This window comes from Drosophila mojavensis, unplaced genomic scaffold (genome assembly GCF_018153725.1).
Source record: "Drosophila mojavensis isolate 15081-1352.22 unplaced genomic scaffold, ASM1815372v1 contig_16, whole genome shotgun sequence".
Classification (NCBI taxonomy): domain Eukaryota; kingdom Metazoa; phylum Arthropoda; class Insecta; order Diptera; family Drosophilidae; genus Drosophila; species Drosophila mojavensis.
The window spans coordinates 5,587,816-5,611,087 of record NW_025318693.1 but is presented as its reverse complement, the minus strand read 5'-3'; the positions used below and the strand labels follow the sequence as shown (position 1 = coordinate 5,611,087).

At 40.1% G+C, this 23,272-nt stretch overlaps 3 protein-coding genes across 3 annotated transcripts; 1 reads left to right on the top strand and 2 right to left on the bottom strand.

Annotated features, from left to right (window-relative positions):
- Window positions 1-4,344: 4,344 nt before the first annotated feature.
- Window positions 4,345-6,549, bottom strand: LOC6573296. The gene is made up of 6 exons (XM_001999346.2): window positions 5,718-6,549; window positions 5,507-5,661; window positions 5,313-5,421; window positions 5,027-5,250; window positions 4,841-4,958; window positions 4,345-4,777 (listed from the first exon to the last, which is right to left on the bottom strand). Exons 1-6 carry the CDS (start codon window positions 6,547-6,549, stop codon window positions 4,527-4,529), a joined length of 1,689 nt encoding a protein of 562 aa, XP_001999382.1. The 3' UTR covers window positions 4,345-4,526.
- A 30-nt stretch (window positions 6,550-6,579) lies between these two features.
- On the bottom strand, window positions 6,580-8,283 carry LOC122756795. Its single transcript, XM_044007316.1, has 3 exons — window positions 8,117-8,283; window positions 7,743-8,060; window positions 6,580-6,684 (listed from the first exon to the last, which is right to left on the bottom strand). The coding sequence occupies exons 1-3, from the start codon at window positions 8,174-8,176 to the stop codon at window positions 6,580-6,582; spliced, it is 483 nt and encodes a 160-aa protein (XP_043863251.1). The 5' UTR covers window positions 8,177-8,283.
- Window positions 8,284-20,816: 12,533 nt separating this feature from the next.
- Window positions 20,817-21,886, top strand: LOC6573299. Its single transcript, XM_001999349.4, has 2 exons — window positions 20,817-21,169; window positions 21,237-21,886. The coding sequence occupies exons 1-2, from the start codon at window positions 20,935-20,937 to the stop codon at window positions 21,656-21,658; spliced, it is 657 nt and encodes a 218-aa protein (XP_001999385.1). The 5' UTR covers window positions 20,817-20,934; the 3' UTR covers window positions 21,659-21,886.
- Window positions 21,887-23,272: the final 1,386 nt, after the last annotated feature.

Below are 23,272 nucleotides of genomic sequence, written 5' to 3'. Positions count from 1 at the left end.
TTTTTTGGCTGAGTGTTGAAACTTTGATGAATGCACATGAAAGTGCGAGATTATTATATGGATATGCATACGTCTGTGTATGTGTGCGTGTGTGTATGTGCATGAGATAATGCGAGGGCTATTCAAATTTGAAAAGAGCTGCTGCAGCGATTAAGTGCGATTACGTGAGGCCACTCGAGATGAGAGAAACAAGTGTTGAGAAGATTTTAAGGTAGTCTGCATATATAACGCAAGAATATGTGATGATAAGCATACAGAAATATTATTAAGTTTCGAGAAAAGAGTCAGAGAATGTTATGGGCTTTCCTTTGTCGAATAAGAACTTTTAATTTGTAAATAATAGAAAGTGCAAAAGAACGCATTGTATGTTGTTTGAATAAGATTATAAAAAATGTTCATTTTTTTTTTTTAAATATATAGTTTCTAAAAATAAAATTCGAAGCCCTCTATACGTTTAATAATTGTTTGACTAATTAAATTCATAAAATACAACATACTAAAAATTCAGACCAATTCTGGACTTTTTAGAATGTAAATTCTTTAAATTATTCAAGCAAAAAACATTGCATAAGCAACATTTCTTGCCAATAGCCATTGTGTGCTGAGCTCCGATAAATACTCGTTATTCTCATACCCTGTACATTTCACATACCATGATAAGGTATGGAGTATTACAGATATTGACATGTAGTCAACAAATAAATTTCAAGATCCTGCTACAGAGTATTTTTGTGTGCGCATAAAAAGTTTGCCATATTTAGCTTTATTTTGCCCATATGCAAGTAAATAGGTAAGCAATACGTTCATGAGAAGACGTCCCGCTTCGACTCCGAAAGAGTGCTAAAAGTGCGGCAATAAAAATCACGAACACAATCGTTAAATTTGTAGGAAATAGTGTGAAAATCGGCATTATATACATATGTTTGTATGTATGTATGTATACATGGTGTGTAAGGTGTGCGCTTGTATGGGGCTAATATGTAAAATAAATGAAACTTTAAATGGCACTGGTTGAAATTTGGACGGCTTAATGCTTGAACGCTGGTACAACACAACCGAAGACAGTTTAATTACGGCGTGAAGTGGCGAACAGTCCGTTGTTTTGTATTCAGCCGACCAGTGCATCGTCGAACCGTCACACCGTCACACCGTCCCAGTACGGGCCTCGATCCAGCAACCGCTCTCAGCAGACGCCCCACCAGTTGCCAGCATTTCTAAATACAAGGTAGTTAAGTCTTAGGCCTTTGTTTCATAGACTTTTTCGCGATTTGTTACCCCGCTTTGATGTGTTTTTAATGCAAGCGTGAATCATAAAATCACTGCTTGATGGTGCTCAAGTCAGTTGGTGTAGCTATACATACATGCATTTGTGCAGTCATATGCGGCAATGTGATTCTGGCTTATAATAATGCATTGCAAATTTCCCACACGTTGGCCAATAATTTGGCCCTGGGGGATCAAGTGTCAGCCATTGGCTATTTTGTCAAGCTGGCAGTTATTGGGGATCTCAAATTATCCAGTATAATACGAGGGTGTTACGGAATGCATACACATACATACATACATTCGGTAAGGCATAAGCACATTTATGTATTTGTAGAATATCTTCAACAATTAAAGTGTAACCAATTAATAATATAAAATATCGCAATCTGCCCATGTGTTCAACTCGTTGCCATCACATTCCCTGGATCGATCCATTAATCTTACAAATCAATTGCCAATCCCTTTCCTACATAACAGTCTCATTACGCGAAAAGTCATTTCATTAGTTGGCAATGACTAATTACTTTGAATTACGATGGACTGCCAGCATTTTATAGATTCATCGATCTGGGAATTCGCGGCGCCAATCGCATTCGATGCAAAATGCAAAAATGCGCCTCCACAGCAGAGACCCCATGCCGCTTAAAGACCCATCAGCAGTCGAAGACGACGGGGCCAAATGATCAACTGCCAGGCATTCAAATAAATTAATTGCAGACGAGCAGCGAACAAAAATGCAACAGGTATGAAAATTGCTTCATTAGATCGTTAAGGCAGAAGCAATAACAACTCTTTCGGCTGCTCACACACAGTAAAAGCTAAACGATAGACTGTCTATCGTGACACGAAATCATCGTGAGTAAGAGTATCATCAGTATCGTATTAGTATCAAAGCACATACAATGATTATGTCAAAAGAAAAGCCATAGACTTTTGATTCTCTTAAGTTTACACACTCTGAGGCATTTTTATTGATATAATTTGAGTGCTTCAACTAATACCTTCACAGATTCTAATAAAGGTCGGTCTATGTTTTCAGTTTGCACTCTTAAGGTCGAATTTGAGTTTGATCGTAACGTGAAACGAAAATCAGACACGCGCCCATCTCTAGAAACAAGAGATCGGCCAGCTGATCGCTTTATTAAGCCGAAAACAAGTTGGCAGCAACTTGGGCTGTATTTTAAATCAATAACCTGGCAATTAAAATCCATGCGGTGGTCCCATAACACGGCCTGGCCGCAACGCCGTTTAATAAAGTTAGCATTTGTATAATGTCTTGTCAAAAATTTATTGGCATTTTTTCTTAACGTTTAAGAGTTTTCGATAGTTGTTGTTGTTGTTGTTGTTGCGATTGTGATCTCTGGTATGCCGCTTGAAATGGCTTTAACTGACCGCCAACAGCGATTGCAGTGGACATATTTTGAGTCTGCTGTGGGTCCCCATTGTTATTATTGTTGCTGTTGCTGTTGTTGCTGTTGCTGTTGCTGTTGCCGGGGGGGTGTTGACAATTAAAAGACATGAAGCGATTGCCGATTCGCTGGCAATTGCCAGCATTCATTTGGCTTGATTGCCGACAGTTAACAGTGCGATTGCGTTCTGATAGGCTGGCAATTGCATAGTTTTCACCTTTTGCCTCATTGCGAATTGATTAACTTATGCAAATGCCCAACTGTTACCACAGATCTCCCCATGACAAAAGGCGTTGCCCTGCACGTTCTGCTCCTCTCAGTCAAAAAGGAAAAACCAAAAAATCATACGAAATACCGAAAGCAAAAAACCTCTCCTCAAAATTTTACTGTATTTCTAATTTCCATCAAGCGGCGCTTTGTTGGCTCTGCGACGCTGACTCTGACTCTGACTCTGCTTGGCAAAAGATTCTCATGTTTTCCTTTTTTTGGCCAGCTCCAAAGCGACTTCATTGTCGTCGTCGTCATTGTCGGCGGTGTCGGTGGATTTTCAATTTCTAATGTAGTGCACGTTACGCCCTGAAGCGATTTTTATTTTATACTTTTTCGGCTTTACGGGTTTTATTTATTTATGCTAGAGCTGGGCGACACTGTGGCATAGAATGGAAAACTTTCATAAATATACTTATCTAATATACAAAAGCATATGAATATGAAATATATACTATATAGTAAATTCTTTGAGAAAAAAATAAGTGTATTTAAGTTATGTGTTCCTTTAATTTTATAAATTAAATTATAATGTATATATATATGTATATTATATACAATGCATTCCATTAAATACAAAAAGATTTTTTTTAAGTCATACCTTTCGTTCCAGCTTAAAATTGACTCTCTCCTGCATTAAAATATTTATTTTGAAAACTTTAACATTTTTTCCACTTAATTCAGAAATCATTCCACTGTGCCACATGGCGCCCTGTCCAAGGCTTCAGACGCCATTTGATGACAAACTTCAAATTCAAAATGTTTGCATGCAATATTTGTTGTTGCCTATTTTATGATTGTTGGTTGCTCCAGCTGGTTGTTGGTGGTGTTGTTGTTGTTGTTTGGTCGTGGTGGCGGTGGTGGTGATGGCGTTGCTGCACACTTTTAGTCATCACCATGTCAGCGGCGCAGACAGCGATCCAAACAATCAAAATGATATGCAAATATATGTAAGAGTACCGCTACGAAAAAGGCGTGGGTTAATTGTGACTTTATCATACGACGGCCAAAAGGAACAATGAAAATTCGCAATCGAAAGGAAAAAATCAAATTTATTACAAATTTAAGCATAGAAACCAACACGACAACACCGGCCCTGGCGACGTCTCTAACGACTCGACTCCTCTACAGCTCCAAGAGCTCCGACTGTGACTTCAACTTCAACTTCGAGTTGAACAGAAACGATGGCGATGCGGCAAGTTATAGATTTCGTCATAGTTGCGGTATGGCTAGATATGAATATCTGGAAATAAACCTGTCAACCGACACCAACGCCAACCGGCTGTGAACTACGAACTTGCAGACCGCCCAGTCGGCGGGTGGGCGGCGCCAAAACTAAGCCACCAAAACGCTGAAATACATAAAACACATTAACACAGCACTGGGAACGGAAATGGTCGCATGCATGTCAAGTTTTCCCATAGCAACCAGAAAGGCCCTGCAGTCGATTCGAGATTCGAGATTCGGACTGAAGCGTAACATATTCCAAAGTTTAATGCAAACAACGGCATATGCAGCCTATGAACTACGAGCGGTAACAGTAACTGCAGCAGTAAATCTAACCGTAACCGAACTGCATCCATATCAGACACACAACTCCTGCCTGTAGAGCAGACGAAAGCCGCGACCCACATATTCGGCATCGGTGCGAAAGGGCAGCACAATGGGACCGGCGGCTATATCCCTCACTGTGGCATGCATGGTATAATCCTCAATCTCGATTCCATCGTTCAGCCGCTCTCCACACAATCGCACCGAGTTGATGGCTATGAAGTCATCCGGGCAATTGAAGATCCCAGCGCCAGCCTGGCCATCGGGTACAAGATCATTTTCAGCTGAGAAAAAGAAATCAAATTGATTCTACTCATTTCTATCATACTCTATTCCTATTGTCTTACCTTCATCCTTATTGATGAGCTGGAAGTCGGGCTGGTCTCCGCCTTGCTGTTCGGTGCTATAGCTAATGCTGCACACATTTTTTGACCTGGCCAAGCATATTGCATAGTTGAGATTGTTCTAAGCATGAAAAGTTTATTTAACGCTTAGCGATTTCTTAAGTTTCGATTAGATTATCAGATACTGACCAGATAGGTTGCCTCACGGTTGTCCACAATGCTGCCAGCCACATCGTAGTTGAATGACTTGATTATACCCTCACCATCTTTAAAGTATTGCAGGCAATTATCCGGCGCGAGCTGATCTTCAAGTTGACTGATCATGATATTAAACGATCGTCCGCCGCTTGAGACCTTGACAAATACCGAGAGATATACCTTACTCTCAGTGGAGTCTCCAACGTGCACATACACTACACAATAAATAGAAGTGGAACTTCAATGGAGACTTCCCTCTGAGCCTCGTACTACTTACGGTGTTGGCCCGTATTAATGCCACAGAGTATGGGTACTTGGAAGTTGGCATTGTGTCCGGATATGATGAACTGATCGTCTAAGCAATCGCCATCTGTGGGGCGACTGAGCTGCAAGTCAAAGAAACACGCTCTATATAGTTCTATATCAAATATATATGTTGGGACATTGGGAATATAATGGATATGCCAGTACCTCGAACATTTGGAAGTCCAGACGCAGCTGCTGCACCCCTTGTCTCAGATTTATGATCAGCACACAGATCATCATTTCGCGCACCGCCTGTGGATAGTTGGGACTCTCAAAGTAAACGATCTGCTGGCTGGTAACATCGCCACAGCCGTTAACAACTGAAAGCGAAAGTAGCCTCAAGCAAACGCAATATCACTTCACTTCATGTACTCACAGATGCAACAGGCGCCGACACCCTCGGCACATCGTTCGGTGGGTATGCCGCCCAAGCTTTTGCATTCGAACTCGTGATAACAGACACCCTCCATGGTGCGAATGTCGCCCATAGAAACGCTGCACTTGGTGTTGGGAAATTTGATCACCTCGAAGAGACTTAAGAAGCCCTTACCCTTAGATTTGGGGGCACCGGGTTGTTTTTGTATAAGATTGGCCTGGATCGGCGATCCATAAATGAGATGCTTAAGTTTATTTCCCAGCTTGGTGGAAAATGTCTGTGGCTGCATGATGGAGGTGCGCGTTGTGGCTGGAGTGGGCGGCGGAAAAGGCCTCATTGAAGGCCTCATCGAAGGCTTTACTGAAGGCTTCACTGAAGGCTTAGCTGATGGCTCCTCCGTTGGCATAGCACTTGGCATCATGTCCGTGCTGGTGGGCTCACTTGGTATTTCAGTTGGCTCCGGATCGGGTTCCATGGAAGTCGGCCGCATTGGTATGGTTGGCTCGGGCTCTTCGGGTTCCATCGGCTCTGCCGGCGCCGGCGGCATCTCTGTCATTGCTGGTGGCATCGGCGGTGCCATAGTCATCTCCTCTTCCTGTTCCTGTGCAAAACTCTGGAGATGATTGCCTGGCTGGTAGCGCAGCGTATAGTGATAGCCAATACCATCAATGGTCATGCCACCGAGCCGTTGCGGGGATCTTCTGGCACTGTCACGCCTACTCTTCATCACGCCCAGTGTCACGAAATCGCGACGATCATCGGCGCCAGCCACGCCCACATAATAGAGCGTCAAAACAAGAGCTCTTATCAACGCATCGCGTTTTGACAACATTATTAACGGAACTCCACTTAGCGACTGCCTTCAGATCTTTCCAAACGGCAATCGCTGCTGGGGCTTCGTCTGTTTCAGCTTCAGCAGCAGCTGCTGCCTCAGCCCCTGGCTGCCCCAGCTACATGTTTTCTTCGGCTTTATTAGAGCATTAATTGTGGTAGCCACCAACGATGTTGTCGGTTGTCAACACTGTCATCGTAGTCGGCTTTCCCGCATTTCCCATCTTGGCTGCTGCACAACCTTCACTTTTGCAGTATTTTCTTACGCTCCTCAGCGATCAACCAACAAAGTCACGCTATTGTGATCGCAAATATGTTCCACGTTGACTGCTTGGCTCTGGTAGTAATTCCGACAGTTGCATCCATTGCTCTATTGCAGCGACTCTGGGCTGCCAAGAGGCCAAAAGCATGGTGACATTATTTAAAAAATTATCCCAACCTTATGCACATCAGCATTGCAGAGGCTTAGACAAGAGAATAAAACAAGCTGAGAAGGTGAGTTGGCACAAAACTAAACTGAGCAAGACTACGGGATGAACTACCAAATTCATTATATCCATGCTTTAATTATGGAGAGTTACTGCACCCGACTCTGGAGCTCTCGGCCAGAATAGGTCGTAACGTCTCACTGATGTCCTAATAACACATAATAAATTTGAACTTTGCGGGCTCTAATTATTCATTTTAAATGACTTTTGGTTTCCCTTCATTGGTGCACAGCAAATGAGCTCAAACTTTTTTTTGAGTAATTGTATTTGTTTCCGATCAGATATCGATTCATTGACTAAATAAAAAATAAATATTACTTGATATATATAGCCATGGCTTTCTAACTATAAAAAGCTATATTTTTCTTTTATATTCAGAGATTTTTAAATAATATATTCAGTTATATAGCATATTACTTATAGCATATTACTTCGACCGTAATTTGCTCTTAATAAACATTTGAATTTTGTAAATAAAATCGTGTATTTATTTACCTTGATGTCTTATTCTGTAACCATAAAATAAACATCTGTTGAAAACTGAAGTCGCTTATCAAATAACCAATTTATTTTCACTAAAAATTCGCCAGAAGGCCAAGCCAGTGGCACACTGTCATAACGTATGTACAACCCATCAATATAGTATGAGCCCTACAAGGAAATATTGAATATTGAAATAAGTAAAGAGAGGTAATATTTGACTTACCAATAAGGGACATCTGGTATTAAAATTGGTATAGTTCTTAAGCAAATTGAACACCAAAACAGCAACAGGATTATATGGCTTCTTAAGAAACCGACAGATATCAATTGATGGCTTGTAGAGCCAAGGCTTGTAACCGTTTGCTTTGAAAAATATTTGTGATTCAGCATGAACAGTTTTCGTAGTATGCAGAAGTGTAACTTGAAGATTCAAAGTAGTCTTGTTGCGATTGATTGCTCGCAGACGACACATGTCCACAGTAACCCAGGATTCATTATGTGACTTGCAGACGGCATTCGTGAACTTGCATTGACCTGCATTCTAAATTTGGAAATACACTTCAACTGTTTTATAAATTTAAAAAATTGTAAACCTACACTGAATTGGAGCATAAAGCTAAATTGAAGAAGGCTGACAGCAAATAACGTACTCCTCATAGCTGCGATGTAGCTCAGCAAAACATACCACACGCGAAATATTATGTTCAGTTCAATCTTAACTATTTAACAATCAATGTTCACAGTAGAATTATTTCACCGAAAAGGTAGTACTTTGTCCATGGCCCTGCATTATATATCGATACCCAACTCGAAAATGGAAATTTAATTATATAAATGAAACAAATAATTGTGATGCATCATTACACTACCTAAATACCCGAACGGATCATTCATATTATAAAAGGTAAAAAAATGTTTTATTGGGGACAGATACATACTCCGAGCCATGCAAAACTCAGCTTACTGCATAGATTATATAGAATGTATGTATATACACATATACATTATACAGTCCAGTCTCGAAATTTCGTACCCCGCTTAATCGAACATCGGGCAAATTCGAAAAACAATTTTTTTCTCAATAATTCTCGGTAATTTGCCATTTCGAATTACCGGGACTCTAATTTATTATATATACATATATACATTCAGATACATCAAGTTTCAAGTCTGATTACAAAATCGGAGGGTTTATACAGGCGGCTATAGCTTATTTAACATTATGTGCCTCGCCATTTAACATTATATATTCAAAATATTATTTGTTGAATAAATTAGGTATATATAAAAAACTTGGCTTTTTATACCCTGAACCCATTGAAAATGGGAAATCAGGGTATAATGGTTTTGTGAAAAAGTATGTAACGGGCAAAAGGAGGCGTGGCAGACCCCACAAAGTATATATATTCTTGATCAGCGCGACGAGCTGAGTCGATATAGCCCTGTCCGTCTGTCCGTCCGTCCGTCCGTCCGTCCGTCCGTCCGTCCGTCCGTATGAGTGCGTCGATCTCAGAAGTTACAAGAGCTAGAGAGCTGAAATTTGGCATGCATACTCGTGTGTACCATACGCAGTACGAGTTTGCTTTATTTTTTCGATAAATCGTCCGATAACTTTTTTATCGAGAATAATCGAAAAATGAATTTTGTTTTTCCAGCCTAATTTGAACACTTTTAGACCTGGAGACTTCAAATTTGCGTTGTATATAAAGTTAATGGATACAAAGATTTTGTAATTTACAGATTTTGGATACCACGCCCCCTTCGCCCCCAATTTGTAAAAAACGCATTTAAAGTATTAGAGACTTGTGCTTTGGAATGTACACACATATTCACCATATGATTACACTCTAAAAGTTTCATTAAGATCGTATGTCTACAAAAGAAAATATTCAACAAATAAATTCTCATAATATTGCCCACACTGCAGCGCAGCCCAAGCGCAGTCGCTGCTTACCGCGCAGTTAGCAGAGCGCGTGCTTATAAGTGCATGTGTATGTATGTGTGCATAAAATAAGTCCAGAATGTTTAGAATATCAGCTTGGAAGGTTCAGGGTATCTCCTAGTCGAGCAGTCTCGACTGGAGCCTTCTTACTTGTTTTGTATTCAATTGGTTTATTTATAGTACCATCAAACAATGGATTCATTATATCTAACTACAATATTTATAATATCTAAAATGAAACAATCGCGTTTCCCCTCACATTTTTATATTTGTTTGTCAAATGCGCAATTATTTATATTTGTTGCCATGCTTTTCAGATAATTCCAGCAACACATTAAGCGTTAACAGCTGCAAAAGTTTATATTATCGTTGTTATTTTTGTTGTGGGCTGTGCATAATAATACCAATTACAGTTGGCGTCAACAATTAACAATTTTAACCTTGTTGTGCATGATGAATATGCTTCTCTACTGAGCAGCTCAGCTACGTCGCGACGATGATCACATGATGCTTGCGCTGCGGATGATCGTGATAATGATATTGCACTTGCAATCGCTCATGTGCATAAAAAGCTGCTAAATGATGTTTTGATTTCTGCTTCAGTTTCTCTTGGAGCGAAACCCAAGTGCTCTTCGATCGTTTTCGCAAATAAGATTGAAGATAAACCCTATTTCGCAATCAAAATACTAAACACCCTTTCAGACATATATAAAGCGTATTGTGATCAATTGTAAATATTGTTGACGTTTCCATGATTTATGAAACTGTCTAAGGAAAGTGAATAAAAATTTAAGTCCCAAAATGGCAATAAAACATAGAAGTCATCTATGCGTTACACATTTCGTGACAAACTTATAATAGCCACCATAAATGATTATATTGATTTCGATGGCATAAGAGCTAAGCTCCATAGCCGCCAAAGCCTGCTGTCTGGCTTAAATGAGTCAGGCTGAACATTAGACATTGATATTACCCGATGTGGCCAATTTGCATACTCTATTGCCGGCACCACTCTCATTAGGCACTATTAATTATGAAAGGTTTAATTGATTTCGAATCAGCCGGCATTGGCATGCAAACTTATGCCTTAATGTTGCAATCGCATTCACAATTACACTCGCAGTCGACACCGATTCGAGCAACGACTCGTCGCGTCGTTAGGATTTAATTTATTTGAAAGTAATTGTCTCTAACGCAACTGACATCGATGGGTTTGCTGGTATTTGCCGCGACGATCTCATTATGACTCTGAGTTATTCAACTACTGAAGAGCACTCAACTAAGTACTACAGCTCTCTAGTCGAAACCAGGAAAACGGGTTCGCATATATTTAATACTCTAGAGGTTTTATATAATTTGTTGTAAAACCTGTAACAATATAGAAAACCATTTGCTAAATGTACATATATCCTTGATCAATTTCGATTGATTTCATATTTGCAAGACTTGCACATAAAAGAGTATTTAGTCTTCGGTAAACTGCGTTTAATATTTTTTTAAATTTTTTTTTTTTTTTTTATTGGTATTGAAACTAAGATTTTGAAAACTATAATCGTTGTGAAATAATCCAAGTAAATTACTAATGCATATTTTAATAAGAATATTGTTTGAGAATATCGTAAAAAGAACAAAAACTGTCGTGAGAACAAGAATACACGAGAAAACTATATTTTTATGTTTGCTTAATTATAAATTTAAATAATAAATTTAATAAAAAAATAAATTCTATATCAAACATTATATTATAAATTATGACACTCATGATGAGATCTAAAAAATAATAACAATATTCTAGACTCATAAGAAAAGCATCAGAGATATCAGTTGATGTTTGCGCAACACTCCAATATTTGCATTCAACGGCTGCTCCGATATCCCTTCATCTTTGGAGGCTGGCAACTCTTTGAACGCCACAAAGAGAACACGTAGAGACAATTCCCATCCATTAATTGAATCAAATCGAACGTTACGCATGCGTCACGCCAAATGACAAAGGGAGCCGCCAATGCTTGGATGCAATAACTGGGAGAGGCTCACACATGTGCTCCTCTGCTGCCATAGATGATGAGCATGACCAGGCCAGACCCAGACCCAGACCCGATCTGGCTGGGCCCGGTCTGGGAGTCCACTTCAGACAGCGGACAGCAGACAGCATTGTGTGTATTATGGTTATTGCTATTATGTTATGTATTTGTATGGTCAAAGTGGGAAGCGCAGTTGGAGCGCAAGAAGTGGCCAAGTGGGTGTAGGAGTAGGGAGTGCAGGTGCAGATGGAGTTGGGGATGGAGGCTGGAGGATGAGGCAGCTGGACGTGAACAGTAAACCGGGTGCTGGGCACTTGGCAACCGGCGAATCAAACCGTGCTAAAACCCACTTAATTGACATTTAGTGGACACTCGAATGCGAATTCAAATGCAAATGCTGCGCCATGAGCAGCCGCCACAGCAGCTGCAGCCAAATGCAATCCGAGTGCCAAAGAGGCGATGCACATCAGCTCTATAAGTAGTATGCCTTTTCGACTGCTGTCCATTTACCGAATGGGCTGGCATTCTAATGCGACTTCAGCCCCAGTCACAGCCACGCCAATGATGACGTTGATAATGAGCATGTTGCCCACTCGTTGTTGCTGCTGTTTGTATACCCTAGCCCAGGGTAATTTTACTTAGTCGCTAGAGAGGCAACGCCTATATATAGATATACAGGATGTGGCAGTCAACCGAACTAGTCTACTATAGTCTATGGGCAAAATTATATGTCATAGTACAATATTTACTATCGATAAGGGAAATATTTTGGATTTAAAGATAGTTCGTATATTTAGAAACATATAAGAGTATTGAATATTCGCTTTAAATGCGTTTATTTTCTGCTGCTGTTGTTGTTCTAGCCATGATTTCTGAAGATGCAGCAGCAGCAACAGCAGCAGCAGACATCATTACAATATAATTGATGGGTTATAAACCGGTAACGGTAAATCGAAAAAAAGTTCTTTTAGCATTTTGGCTTTTTTGGCCAACGCAAAGCAAAGTTTTCTCGTTTTCTATTTGGAAATTATTATTGTTCCATTTGACAGCTGGCAAGATGTGCGTATGCACAGACCTGGATATGGGACGTAATGCCACCAAATCGGGTGGGAATTGTCCGTATTTGAAAAAGAGAACTGTTTTACTTATGCGGCATGTTGCTTGAACTTTAGTCAATCATGGCATTTGGGATCTGCTTAGAGATCAGAGAGTCTACTTAATGTGAAGTGAAATTGAAGTGAAATGCAAAGGTAAACAAATTTAGCCAGTTTCAATGGCAAAGTCTTCAAGCGTCAAGAACTCGACCTGCATGCCATCTGAACCGTATCGTCCAGTCTCCTTAGGTAACGATTCGTTCCAATGTCATTTTTACTAAAGCAAAAGCTGACCGATTCAGTCACTGAAAGTGTTTCGCTTATATCGAGCCACTTGAGCAAAAACTTCAAGAAAGTTCAAAACAACATTTGCGGTTACGGTTCTTTCGATTTTTTGTTTTTATTTTCGTTTGATTTTTTTTTTTTATGCTCTTATAATGGCGTCTAAACCGCAGCTGTGTCGGTTGTTTTTATCGTTGCCTTCCCAATGTTGCATGCACCACAAACGAGCGAATCGACGATCGATTTGCAGCAACTTGCCATAAATGGTGCGTAAATTAAATGTTTTATTATTCAAATGAAATGGGTAAAAGTCTGGGTCAACACGTGTCAACTGATGCGCTACCAAGTAGATACAAAATTAAAGAGGAATTCAATGATATAATATCTAAACATCTAAATATATATAAAAAAAAAAAATATATATATATATATATATATATATATATATATATTTATTTATTTATTTATTATAAAAATATAGTGCAAAATTTGTTATTAATCACCATGAGGTCATTCAGCAAATGCGAACTGTATAATAAATTGAGAGATGAGAAACGAGTTCATGAGAAAATATTCTCTGGACATGTAAATAAAACTGTTAAAATAATATGAAAATAATTTATAAGACTAAAATATCTACAATCATAAAAAAAAATGTATTCCATTTTTATTTAAATAGATTAATAAATAATATTTGCTAAATATTAAGGAATTTTACATATTTTTACTGCTTCATTATCACTAAGCGTAGCGCACTGAAAAGTGGACAAGTGAATAAAATTGTAAAAAAATATGAAATGAATTTATAAGACTAAAGTATCTATGATGATTCTCTTTTTTTTTAAATAGATTAATAAATAATATTTGATAAATATTATAGTATTTTATAAATTTTGTACAGCTCTGCATTAAGCGTAGCGCACCGAAAAGTGCGTTTCGACCTATTAATATCTTTGTTGGCTAATTCTATGCCATGCAAAACTTAACTCGAAAGGATGCGAGGCGGAAGCTGGCTTCGGGTGCAGCTTCGGCATTGGATTCATTGTTGCCGCGGCCATTGCCTTTGGCTCTTTTTGGCAACATGTTGCGGCAACACTTGTTGGCCGGCCGGCAGGGAGACAGTTCCTTTGTTTTGGGCCAGACTCGGCTCCTGTGCGTGGCTTGCGGCTTAGCTTTGTTTCTTGATTCTTTTTTTTTTTTTTTGCAACTGCCGAAAGCGCTCCTCCACACAACAGCACATTGATCAAGATCCATAATGAGCGATAACTGCAGTTGAGTTTTTGTTGCTGTTAGCAGCGGGCTTTGCTTTTGTTTCGTCCTGAGATTGAGCGCGCTTTTTGTCGATGCATTAGTTACGTATCTTTCGGATGCAGAGCAAACATCCGCATATCGCATTGGCCACTGCGGCCACTGCACGTAGCGGCATTTTGTTTTTTTTTTTCGGCTTTGTTTATGTCTGTGGCGCTGCAAAATTAAACTGTTAACTTGCCATGTTTAGCTGCCATTGTTTGCGGCCTGTCCAGACATTGTTTGGCTGAGTCTTAGCTCGTGGGTAACATATGTATGGATGTCTTGTAGCTGTGTGCACGAGTGTGTGTAGCTACATATCTGTATCTGTATCTGTGGCTGGTATCTGTATCGCTATCTAATCGCTTTCTAATGGCCTCAGCTCGCCTGGCGATCTATGTTACCTGTCAGCGGCGCTTGTTTACCTAATAGATTTCAGGCTACCAATTTTTTGTTTATTTATCTCCTTCTTCTTTTTTTTTACTACTACAGCCGCCAACCCATTTTAAACATTTTAATAAATTTTTGCTGCCATTTTCCCCCTCTCGAGCTGGCCTTTAAACTTTGCTACATGGAAAATTGCATGTTGATCGCTGGCTCGGCAGCAGCAACCTTCAAAATTAAGTTGTCTCGATTAGTTATTTATTTTTTAATTACCTGCAGCTCTGATGGCAACTACTTTTTTTTTTGCAGTGGCCGTAATTAATTACCAATTGTAGTGTGATGAACTTTAAGCGAATATTGATAGTATTTACCTGTCTAGATTCAGGATTTAGGCAGACAAATTGTGCATAAATCAACTGCTGTCTACTGACTAGATTTATCGTGAGAATTTAATGCAAATTGTAACCCAAATTTGATCGAACGTATTTCTACTTCTTTATCTGAAGAAAATTGTTTTCAATTGCTAGTTATGCAATTAAGAAACCTACTTAAAGTCTTCAGCTGATCAATGTAACTATGCCATTTTGTAGATTTAAATGGGTTATCCATTTAATATTATATATTTAAAGTCACCACATTTATTAATTTTATGTAAAATTAAAAAACAGTTTTCGAATAATCAAAATATTTCTGCTGCTGAATACGAAACTCGCAGGTTCTCATAACGTATATGAAACCCATTAGCAATTTTAGGACAAAAGTAATTTATCAGCTCGATCTCTATCTCTCTATTTCTCTTAGAATAAAATATAAAATAAATATTCTCATGGATGTGCAAAAACGTAACCATATACGAGTATTACGGGCAGACTTCTCTGTAAATATGATGGGTATGCATGTGAGCAGGTGAATGCATTTCCGTCAACTTGTTTTACTAAATTATGCAAAAATGATTACACTCAATATGTTAGAGTCATACATCAAGCATTTAGCAACTTTCTACATCTGCATAATAAATTGAATACATCAGAAACTATAAATAATTGCCAACAACTGCAAACAAGCAACAAGTTCAGACGCCAAATGAAGAAATTTTGTTAGAATTGCGATTTTTGAAAAATGTATGAGCGTGTGCGTGTGTTCGTGTGCGTGTGCCTCGCAGCGAAGGCTAATGGCCTCAGCAGAAAACAACAACAACCACAACAACAGCAGCTAACAAGTTGGCCAACTGTGCGAGACAAGTGCAGGTAACACCAATGGCTCGCTCACCTGGTGGCACCCTGTACAAAGCAAAGCAACAACTAAACTCACAGGTAAATCACAAGACAACGGCAATAACAAACCAAAAAGCAGTTACAAAAAAAAAAGGCAAATTAGTTGTTAGCTGAAAAAGATATAATTCTGTTTATAATTATTGACATATTATTATAACTTGAATTAATTATAAATAAATATATACTGAATATTTCAATTTTCATATATCAGTTTAAGGTTTATACGATATTACTTAGTATTTTATTTTATTATTTATCTTAGCTCACTCAACTGAAAAAAAAATTATAATTAATTAATTAGCTAATTGACAACAATTGTAGCGTATAGAATACTCCACCAGGCGGTTGCCAAATGGCCCAAGTGTGTGTGCCACAAGCCAGGAGATGACCGCGACCGCGACAGCCGAGTCGGCAGTGGCAGACTCTGAGGTAGAGGCCAGGCAATCGGCCAAACTGTCAGCCATGGTGCGTTGTGTGCCAAAAGAGCAACCGCAGCAACAGGCAATTGGCAACTGGCAACTGGCACTGGCAACTGGCACTGGCAAGCAGCAGACATTGGACATGACCAGCCGACAAGCGGCAGGCGGCAGGCGGCAGGCAGCAGGCAACAGTCGCAAGTCAAGTGAATGGCCAATGACCACCAAATTGGCAGTAAAGCATACAAAAATAACTTCAAATGGTCAAAAGGTTAACAAAATCAAGCAGTGTGCGCGCAAAGAACACGATTTGTACAGCGAATACAAGCAGGGCTGGGTGCAGGCAGAGCTTGTTCCGGGATGTACTGCTGTTGCTGTTGCTGTTGCTGTAGCTGCAGCTGTTGCCGCCAGTCAGCCAGCAGCATGTGCAACATGTTGCCAGCATTCCGTCAGTGGCGTCGACGGTTGCCGCTGCCTGGATGCCGGGCAGCATAATCCCCCAGCCGATGCACAGCTAAAAAAATGATTAATGAGTTGCCTCATTACTTCGCGAAAATCAATGTCGCGCATTGCACTGCGCCCGGCCCGAAGGAGTTAGCCATGTTGTCGCTGGGCCAGTTGCCGTTGCCGTTGCCGTCGCCTTGTCGCATAATAAATCGATCATATTTTTATGGCAGACTCAAATATCAAAATGTCAGCGCTGATTCTGATCAACTGCGACAATCTGCTCCTGTCGCACACGACGCCGCGACGCCAAAAGATGCTGCAGCAGCGCCTCACATGTGTTTGCCGGCAACCTTGGCCCGCCGTGTGCTCTGTGATCGAGTGACTGACTCCGACTCCGACTTTGACTTCGACTCGAGCTGTGACTCTAAATCTGAATCTAAAGCGTAGTGAATCTTGCGCGCTTCGTGCTTGTGTCTTTGCCTTATTTTTTTCCCCTTTTTTTTTTAATTGCCGTCGCGCGCCTGCTTCCAGCGCCCGCCTGAGCTCTGGCTGGCTGTTGCTTGTTGGATCTGGATCTGCGCCTGCTGTGGTGCTGACTGATTTTATTTATTAAACTGTTGACATTCTGTTTACTCGGCTGGCGCTTTGCCTCTTTTGATTCCATCACCCGATATCGATATCAACAGCTGCGCTGGCGCTTGCAACGCGTTGAATTTATTGCGGCTTGTAGTAATTGATTAACTTGATCGCAAGCTGCGATTGATTGTCAACGGTTCTGCTTTAAAGCATCGCTTATACTCGTATAAGAAAGAATCTTAGTATTATTAAAAAAATATGTGTATGGCATACATTTGTATAAATCTCAGTTACTGTTATATACAGTTATATCAATTTGTTCAATATAAGACTTATATAAGGCATATGGAATGCCGATTTCGGTTTAGTATGCCACTATATATTTATATAATATAATATTAAAATCAGAACATCCATCTATTCTAGATTCTTCTTAGTAGCAAAGTCAGAAAGTCTATATCAAATTGTTATATTGCCATTATATGCATTTTTATAGATGTAGGCAGCAAATCAACTTAGGTCTGGCTATGGAAAAATTAACAGTAAGCAAACCTTCTCTTTAACCATATTAGCTGTTCGGTCTGCAAAATCTACTATATGAAACAATTTTCATTAAAAATGAATATTATACCTTACAGCTCTATTATATTGTATTAACAATTTTCTTCTTATAAAACACCGCTCATAGAGCATTGAACCAATAGTACATAAAATACAAACCTTAATCCAATGGCCGCTGCTATATGTAGCTCCATATGATAATCAGTGAGGTGAAAGTGTGATATAATAAAGAGTATAATCAATGTGCTTTGAATCAACACAAAGTTGGAAATTTATTATCGTTACACATAAATTATTTATTTTAAATTGAGCACTGTTGTCGTTGTTGTTGTTGTTGTTGCTGTTGAGGGGCCAATAAACCGAAGCGATTGAACTCTTTATCGCTGGGGTTACAGTGTCAACAGACTTGGTCCGAGTCAATATTGTAAATCTATAAAGGCGGATATATAGTAATGCCAAATCGAACTAGCCCAAGGTGTGGAGCTGACAAATTTATGATCTTTATCAAAGCATGCCCAGTTAAAGTTTACTTTTCCCACATGGGTCACGAAAAGTACGAGATATCTATTTCAATTAGAGAAAATATACTAAACGAAATTTTAAAGTCAATAACATCGAATGGGCTGGTTTGGCAATGGAAGCTCTGCCGCTGCAACGCGTTGGTGCTGCAGCTGCTGTTGTTGTTGTTGCTGCTGCAGCTGTTGTTGCTATTGTTGCTGTTATTGTCGGCAGCAAAAAACAAGTTGAATGGCATTGCAAATGCGCAACAAGAGCTGTGGCCAGCGGGTGGAGCAGGTGGCCAGGGTTCCTTCATCTTCTTTGGCTTCCACAGAGCGACAACAGCAGCCAAGTGCTAGCAGCAGTTTGATTGTTATTGCCAATGAATGAATGCACTTGCTAACTTCGTCTGTGAGGATTGTCTGGCACTGGCACTGGCACTGGCTCTGACTCTGACTCCGACTCCAGCTCCAACTGCAACTCCAACTCCGAGACTCCAGCTCAAACGCCAGCCAGCAACAGCATCATCTCGACAACAGCGCCAGGGGGCATGCAACACATTTTGCGGTCTGCTGCTGCTGCTGTAGCTTCTGCTGCCATTGTTTTCACTTGTGCTGCTGCCCTTTGTTGTTGCGTAAGCCCAGGGGGGTGTGTTGATATTATTGTTGTTCTCCTGCTGCAACTGCTGTTGCTTCTGGTTATGGGGCATTTGGTATTTACAAATGTGTTTGGCAATGAATTTGCCGCCATGCCACAAACAACATTTCCGACTCCGCACCCATTTAGATGCAACTCCAACTCATTGTCGCTCACATTTTCACACTTTCTTTGGGGTGGGGGAGAAACTCGTTAGCTGTCTAGCAGCAGCTGCTCCCTGGCAACGGATATCCCTTGAATTAATCCATGTTTTGCTGTCGCACATATGATTTATTGATACTTCCGTGCTTACGTAGATATTTGCTTGCTCTGTTAAAGTCGTCTGCATGCATGAATTTAATATCCACATAGAACTCCACTCAATATTAAAAAGGCAAACTTTGCATATGCGAAACAACAACAGATAACTTCTGAAAATAAAATGCAAATTAAGTAATTGTTTTTGTAAAACCTAATTAGTTCTTTATATATGACGCGTTCTCTCATTCTTATTCTCAATTTATTTCTCTTATTTCTAGCTCACATTCTCCCATTCTCTTTCTCACTCTCGTCCTTCTCCTTCTCCTTCTCCTTCTCCTTCTCCTTCTCCTTCTCCTTCTCCTTCTCCTTCTCCTTCTCCTTCTCCTTCTCCTTCTCCTTCTCCTTCTCTTTCTCCTTCTCCTTCTCTTTCTCCTTCTCTTTCTCTTTCTCTTTCTCTTTCTCTTTCTCTTTCTCTTTCTCTTTCTCTTTCTCTTTCTCTTTCTCTTTCACATTCTCCTTCTCCTTCTCTTTCTCTTTCTCCTTCTCCTTCTCCTTCTCCTTCTCCTTCTCCTTCTCCTTCTCCTTCTTCTTCTTCTTCTTCTTCCTTCCTTCCTTCCTTCTCCTTCTCTTTCTCTTTCTCTTTCTCCTTCTCCTTCTCATTCTCTTTCTTTTTCTCCTTCTCCTTCTCCTTCTCCTTCTCCTTCTCCTTCTCCTTCTCCTTCTCCTTCTCCTTCTCCTTCTCCTTCTCCTTCTCCTTCTCCTTCTCCTTCTCCTTCTCCTTCTCCTTCTCCTTCTCCTTCTCCTTCTCCTTCTCCTTCTCCTTCTCCTTCTCATTCTCATTCTCACTCTCACTCTCATTCCCATTTCCATTCTTATTCTTTCTTCTCTTTTATATTTATTGCTCTTTAATTTTATTATCTCTCATTATCATTCTCCTTCTCTCTTCGATTCATGCAATAAATTTTACATGCTGCATATTTTACAAGGAGAATCCGTTGAAATTTCAACACCCTTCACATACGTGAAACCAAAAATTTTGTTACGCGCTGAATGTCCATTGTTCTGGTGCTCGACATCGGCAGCAACAGCAATATAACCACATAAATTAATGTACATACAATACTTGTGTTCGTACTCGTACTACAGCCATAATAACAAGCGATGCAGCGGTGCAGTGTCGACAGCAGGAATCGCCACTTCTTCAATTGATTTTATAAGAGGCAGCACGAAACGGCTTTGTTGGTGGCCAACGGTCAGACCAGGAAGGGATGTGGATCCAAGCGGAGGGGACTTTTGGAACAATGGACTAACGTATAACGAGAGGTATTGTGTGGTGTCATACTAAATGAATTGATATTGGTATTGAGGTATTGGAGTATTGGAGCAGCGGGTATTGGGGTATTGGCCAGCGACAAAGAGAGGGAGACAGAGAGAAAGAGTGAGAGAGAGCTCAAAACAACATATTGAAATCGTATCAATTGAAACCAGTTTCGATGTCGTTGTTAACACATGTTGGTCGGTACCTAAATCTACAATCAATTGGCAGACATATAAATTTTCAAATGCCAGCAGCAGGACTTCGTTGGGGCCAGAGTGCTGTTGAACGACTTTCAGTAGGCCTTGGGTTTAAAGTTGGGGCAGTTGTTGTTAACTGTTTAGCCAGATTCATTTTTATTTCGTAAGTCAACGAGCAGTAAATAAATACAAATTTGAAAAATTCAAGTGGTTGCACAATGTCAAACCTTCAAGATGTACCGCTTGCCGCGCCAGAAACTATGCCAACAACCGAACACGACACAGCCGGAACGAAATCCAATTCGCTAAAGCGCTTCTTTAAGCTTGGCAGGAAATCCATCACACCAAGTGATTTCAGCGAAGATCAAATCGACGTGGAAGACGAGGCCAAGGACCCTGTCAAGCCAGGCAGCATAAGTCGTTTTCTCACTCGACTTAAGGGAACTACGAAAAGTAACTACCCTACTTCTTAGACATTAATCTATTGTAGCCGTACTTAAATATATTTTGTATTTCCCAGGCACTGTGCAGTTCACAGAGCCTGACGTGCCCGCTTCCAGCACTGTCAGCCCGGCCGTGGAGGAGGCTACCGACAAGCCGGTGCCAAACGTAAAGCCCACAATTAAGACATCCATATCTGGCTATTGGAAACAGCTTTTCCACCGCCAGAAGGCGGCCAATCGGCAGGACGAGAAACTGGCAATGGATCAAAATGCGCCAGAATCACCTCAGATACCGCAGGAGCAGCAGTCTGATCCAATCCAGGCCGAAGACAGGCCCATGATACCGGCGGCAGAACCGTTGCCCGAGACTACAGATATTACTGAGTCAGAAAAAACAGAGGATAATCATTTAAACTGCATTCCGGAGATTCTCGAGGAAGTACAAATGCTCGCTATTTCCGATGATGTTTTGAATGCCTCGAGCGAGGAGACCGATTAATAGGTTATAGCTGTAATCTATTTAAATTTTCTGTTATCCAGTTTGTAAGAGCCTGCCAGCCTTCTGCCACCCACTCACCATACATTTTGAGGAATCGAAGCATATATATACACAGACACACACCGTAGTATACATACACACACACACATTAAATACATTAGTTCTTCTGCAGTTCAGCTTTAACTTGAAGCCCAAATGCTGAATAAAGCATATTAAGAAAAATCCCAACACATTGTTTAATTCCATTTAACTACTCATACAACCCCAACAATTGTAAAACGATTCCAGCTTGGCTTGGTCAGTTCACAAAGTTCAGTTAAATCTGTCGTTAAAGTGTCTGCCGGTTCTAATTTCGCCCCTTTTTTGGGCACTTACCGGCTGCAGGTTAAAAGGTGCCGCATAAACCAGACGAAAGTCTTCGGCAACCCCAAAAGAAGCCCTAAAATGCGACTCCCTTCGGTCTCAACGGAACATTTTGCGCATGTGCTAAATTGTTAACTCTCATTGATTAACTATATAATTTACAATTTTTGCTTAACATTAAAATGAAATAGTATTCATAGAAAGATAAATAAATAAAGTATTTTTTAATAATTCATTATGTACTCAAATTTCAGTTATAAGTATATGTGTTTCAATATTGAGAGATAGTATTTTAAATCACACACACTGATGATTTTGGCTCAACTGTCTCTCTGTCTGTCTGCCTAACAAAAGAGAAACTACATAAGATCATTTAAATTGTCTATATATATGCAGCATTATTCATTTGGTATTTATAATTGAGTAAACCGAAGCTAGAATGCTTGAAGCCGCAGAGAGTGCTACCATTGGTCTCATAAAACTCGTCTGCAACGACCCCTACGAAGCCCACGAAGCTAAAGTGCTTGCAGCAGCAGAGGCTGCTCGCATTGGTCACTTGAAGCTCTTGATCTCTACCTGGCGCTCTTTGAGCGCCCATTAGAATTTGAGTGAAAGTAGCCCTATATAAAGGGCAGAAGCTGCAGCATTTCTTCAGTCGCCCAGACCTGGTGGAGGTCAATCGTGCAGTGCAGTAAAGTAATGTAACAAGCATTAAGGCTTTCGGAAAATACTTTGAGGAAATATTTGGAGGAAATACTTAGAAAGTCTCTAGTATTGAAATATACTTTTTGCTAATATTTTTCCCTGCATTGGAGTAGATTATAACAAAAGTCATAGATTTAAAAAATGGATAGATAATCAAAACATTCATAGGGAACTTGAAATAAGAGTAAGTCAGTGTTTTTTTATAAGACTTTTGCTCAGAGCTAAGAACAAAATACACAAAGTCAACCTACATAAGTCTACAATAATATCATATGTATATGTACTACTTGGAGAGTCTCCAAAGCAGAAACTTGTTGCATTTTGGACAAACAGCTGGAAATTATTTACAAACAGAACGCAGAAACTGCGCAAACTCGACTCAGCACCAACTGATAAGGACGGCAGTAAATATTTACATGAGAGTCGACCAAAACAAACACTTGTTGTATCGGACCGTCAAGTCGGAAAAGCGGGAAAGCCGCGTCAACTGCAAAATGCGAAGTAAACATTCGAAATGCGCATGTTCCGGTTTCAGCTGGTTTTTCG

Bases quoted from the DNA above. Each gene is read 5' to 3' on its own strand.
- LOC6573296 (XM_001999346.2), bottom strand. From the start codon at position 6,549: ATGTTGTCAAAACGCGATGCGTTGATAAGAGCTCTTGTTTTGACGCTC. The intron at 5,422-5,506 runs GTACTGGCATAT...TTTGACTTGCAG, and splicing joins TGGACTTCCAAATGTTCGAG to CTCAGTCGCCCCACAGATGG. The intron at 4,778-4,840 runs GTAAGACAATAG...TCTTTTTCTCAG, and splicing joins GCTCATCAATAAGGATGAAG to CTGAAAATGATCTTGTACCC.
- LOC6573299 (XM_001999349.4), top strand. From the start codon at position 20,935: ATGTCAAACCTTCAAGATGTACCGCTTGCCGCGCCAGAAACTATGCCA. The intron at 21,170-21,236 runs GTAACTACCCTA...TGTATTTCCCAG, and splicing joins ACTTAAGGGAACTACGAAAA to GCACTGTGCAGTTCACAGAG.
- LOC122756795 (XM_044007316.1), bottom strand. From the start codon at position 8,176: ATGAGGAGTACGTTATTTGCTGTCAGCCTTCTTCAATTTAGCTTTATG. The intron at 8,061-8,116 runs GTAGGTTTACAA...TTCCAAATTTAG, and splicing joins GCTTTATGCTCCAATTCAGT to AATGCAGGTCAATGCAAGTT. The intron at 6,685-7,742 runs GTAAGTCAAATA...GCTCTAATAAAG, and splicing joins ATACCAGATGTCCCTTATTG to CCGAAGAAAACATGTAGCTG.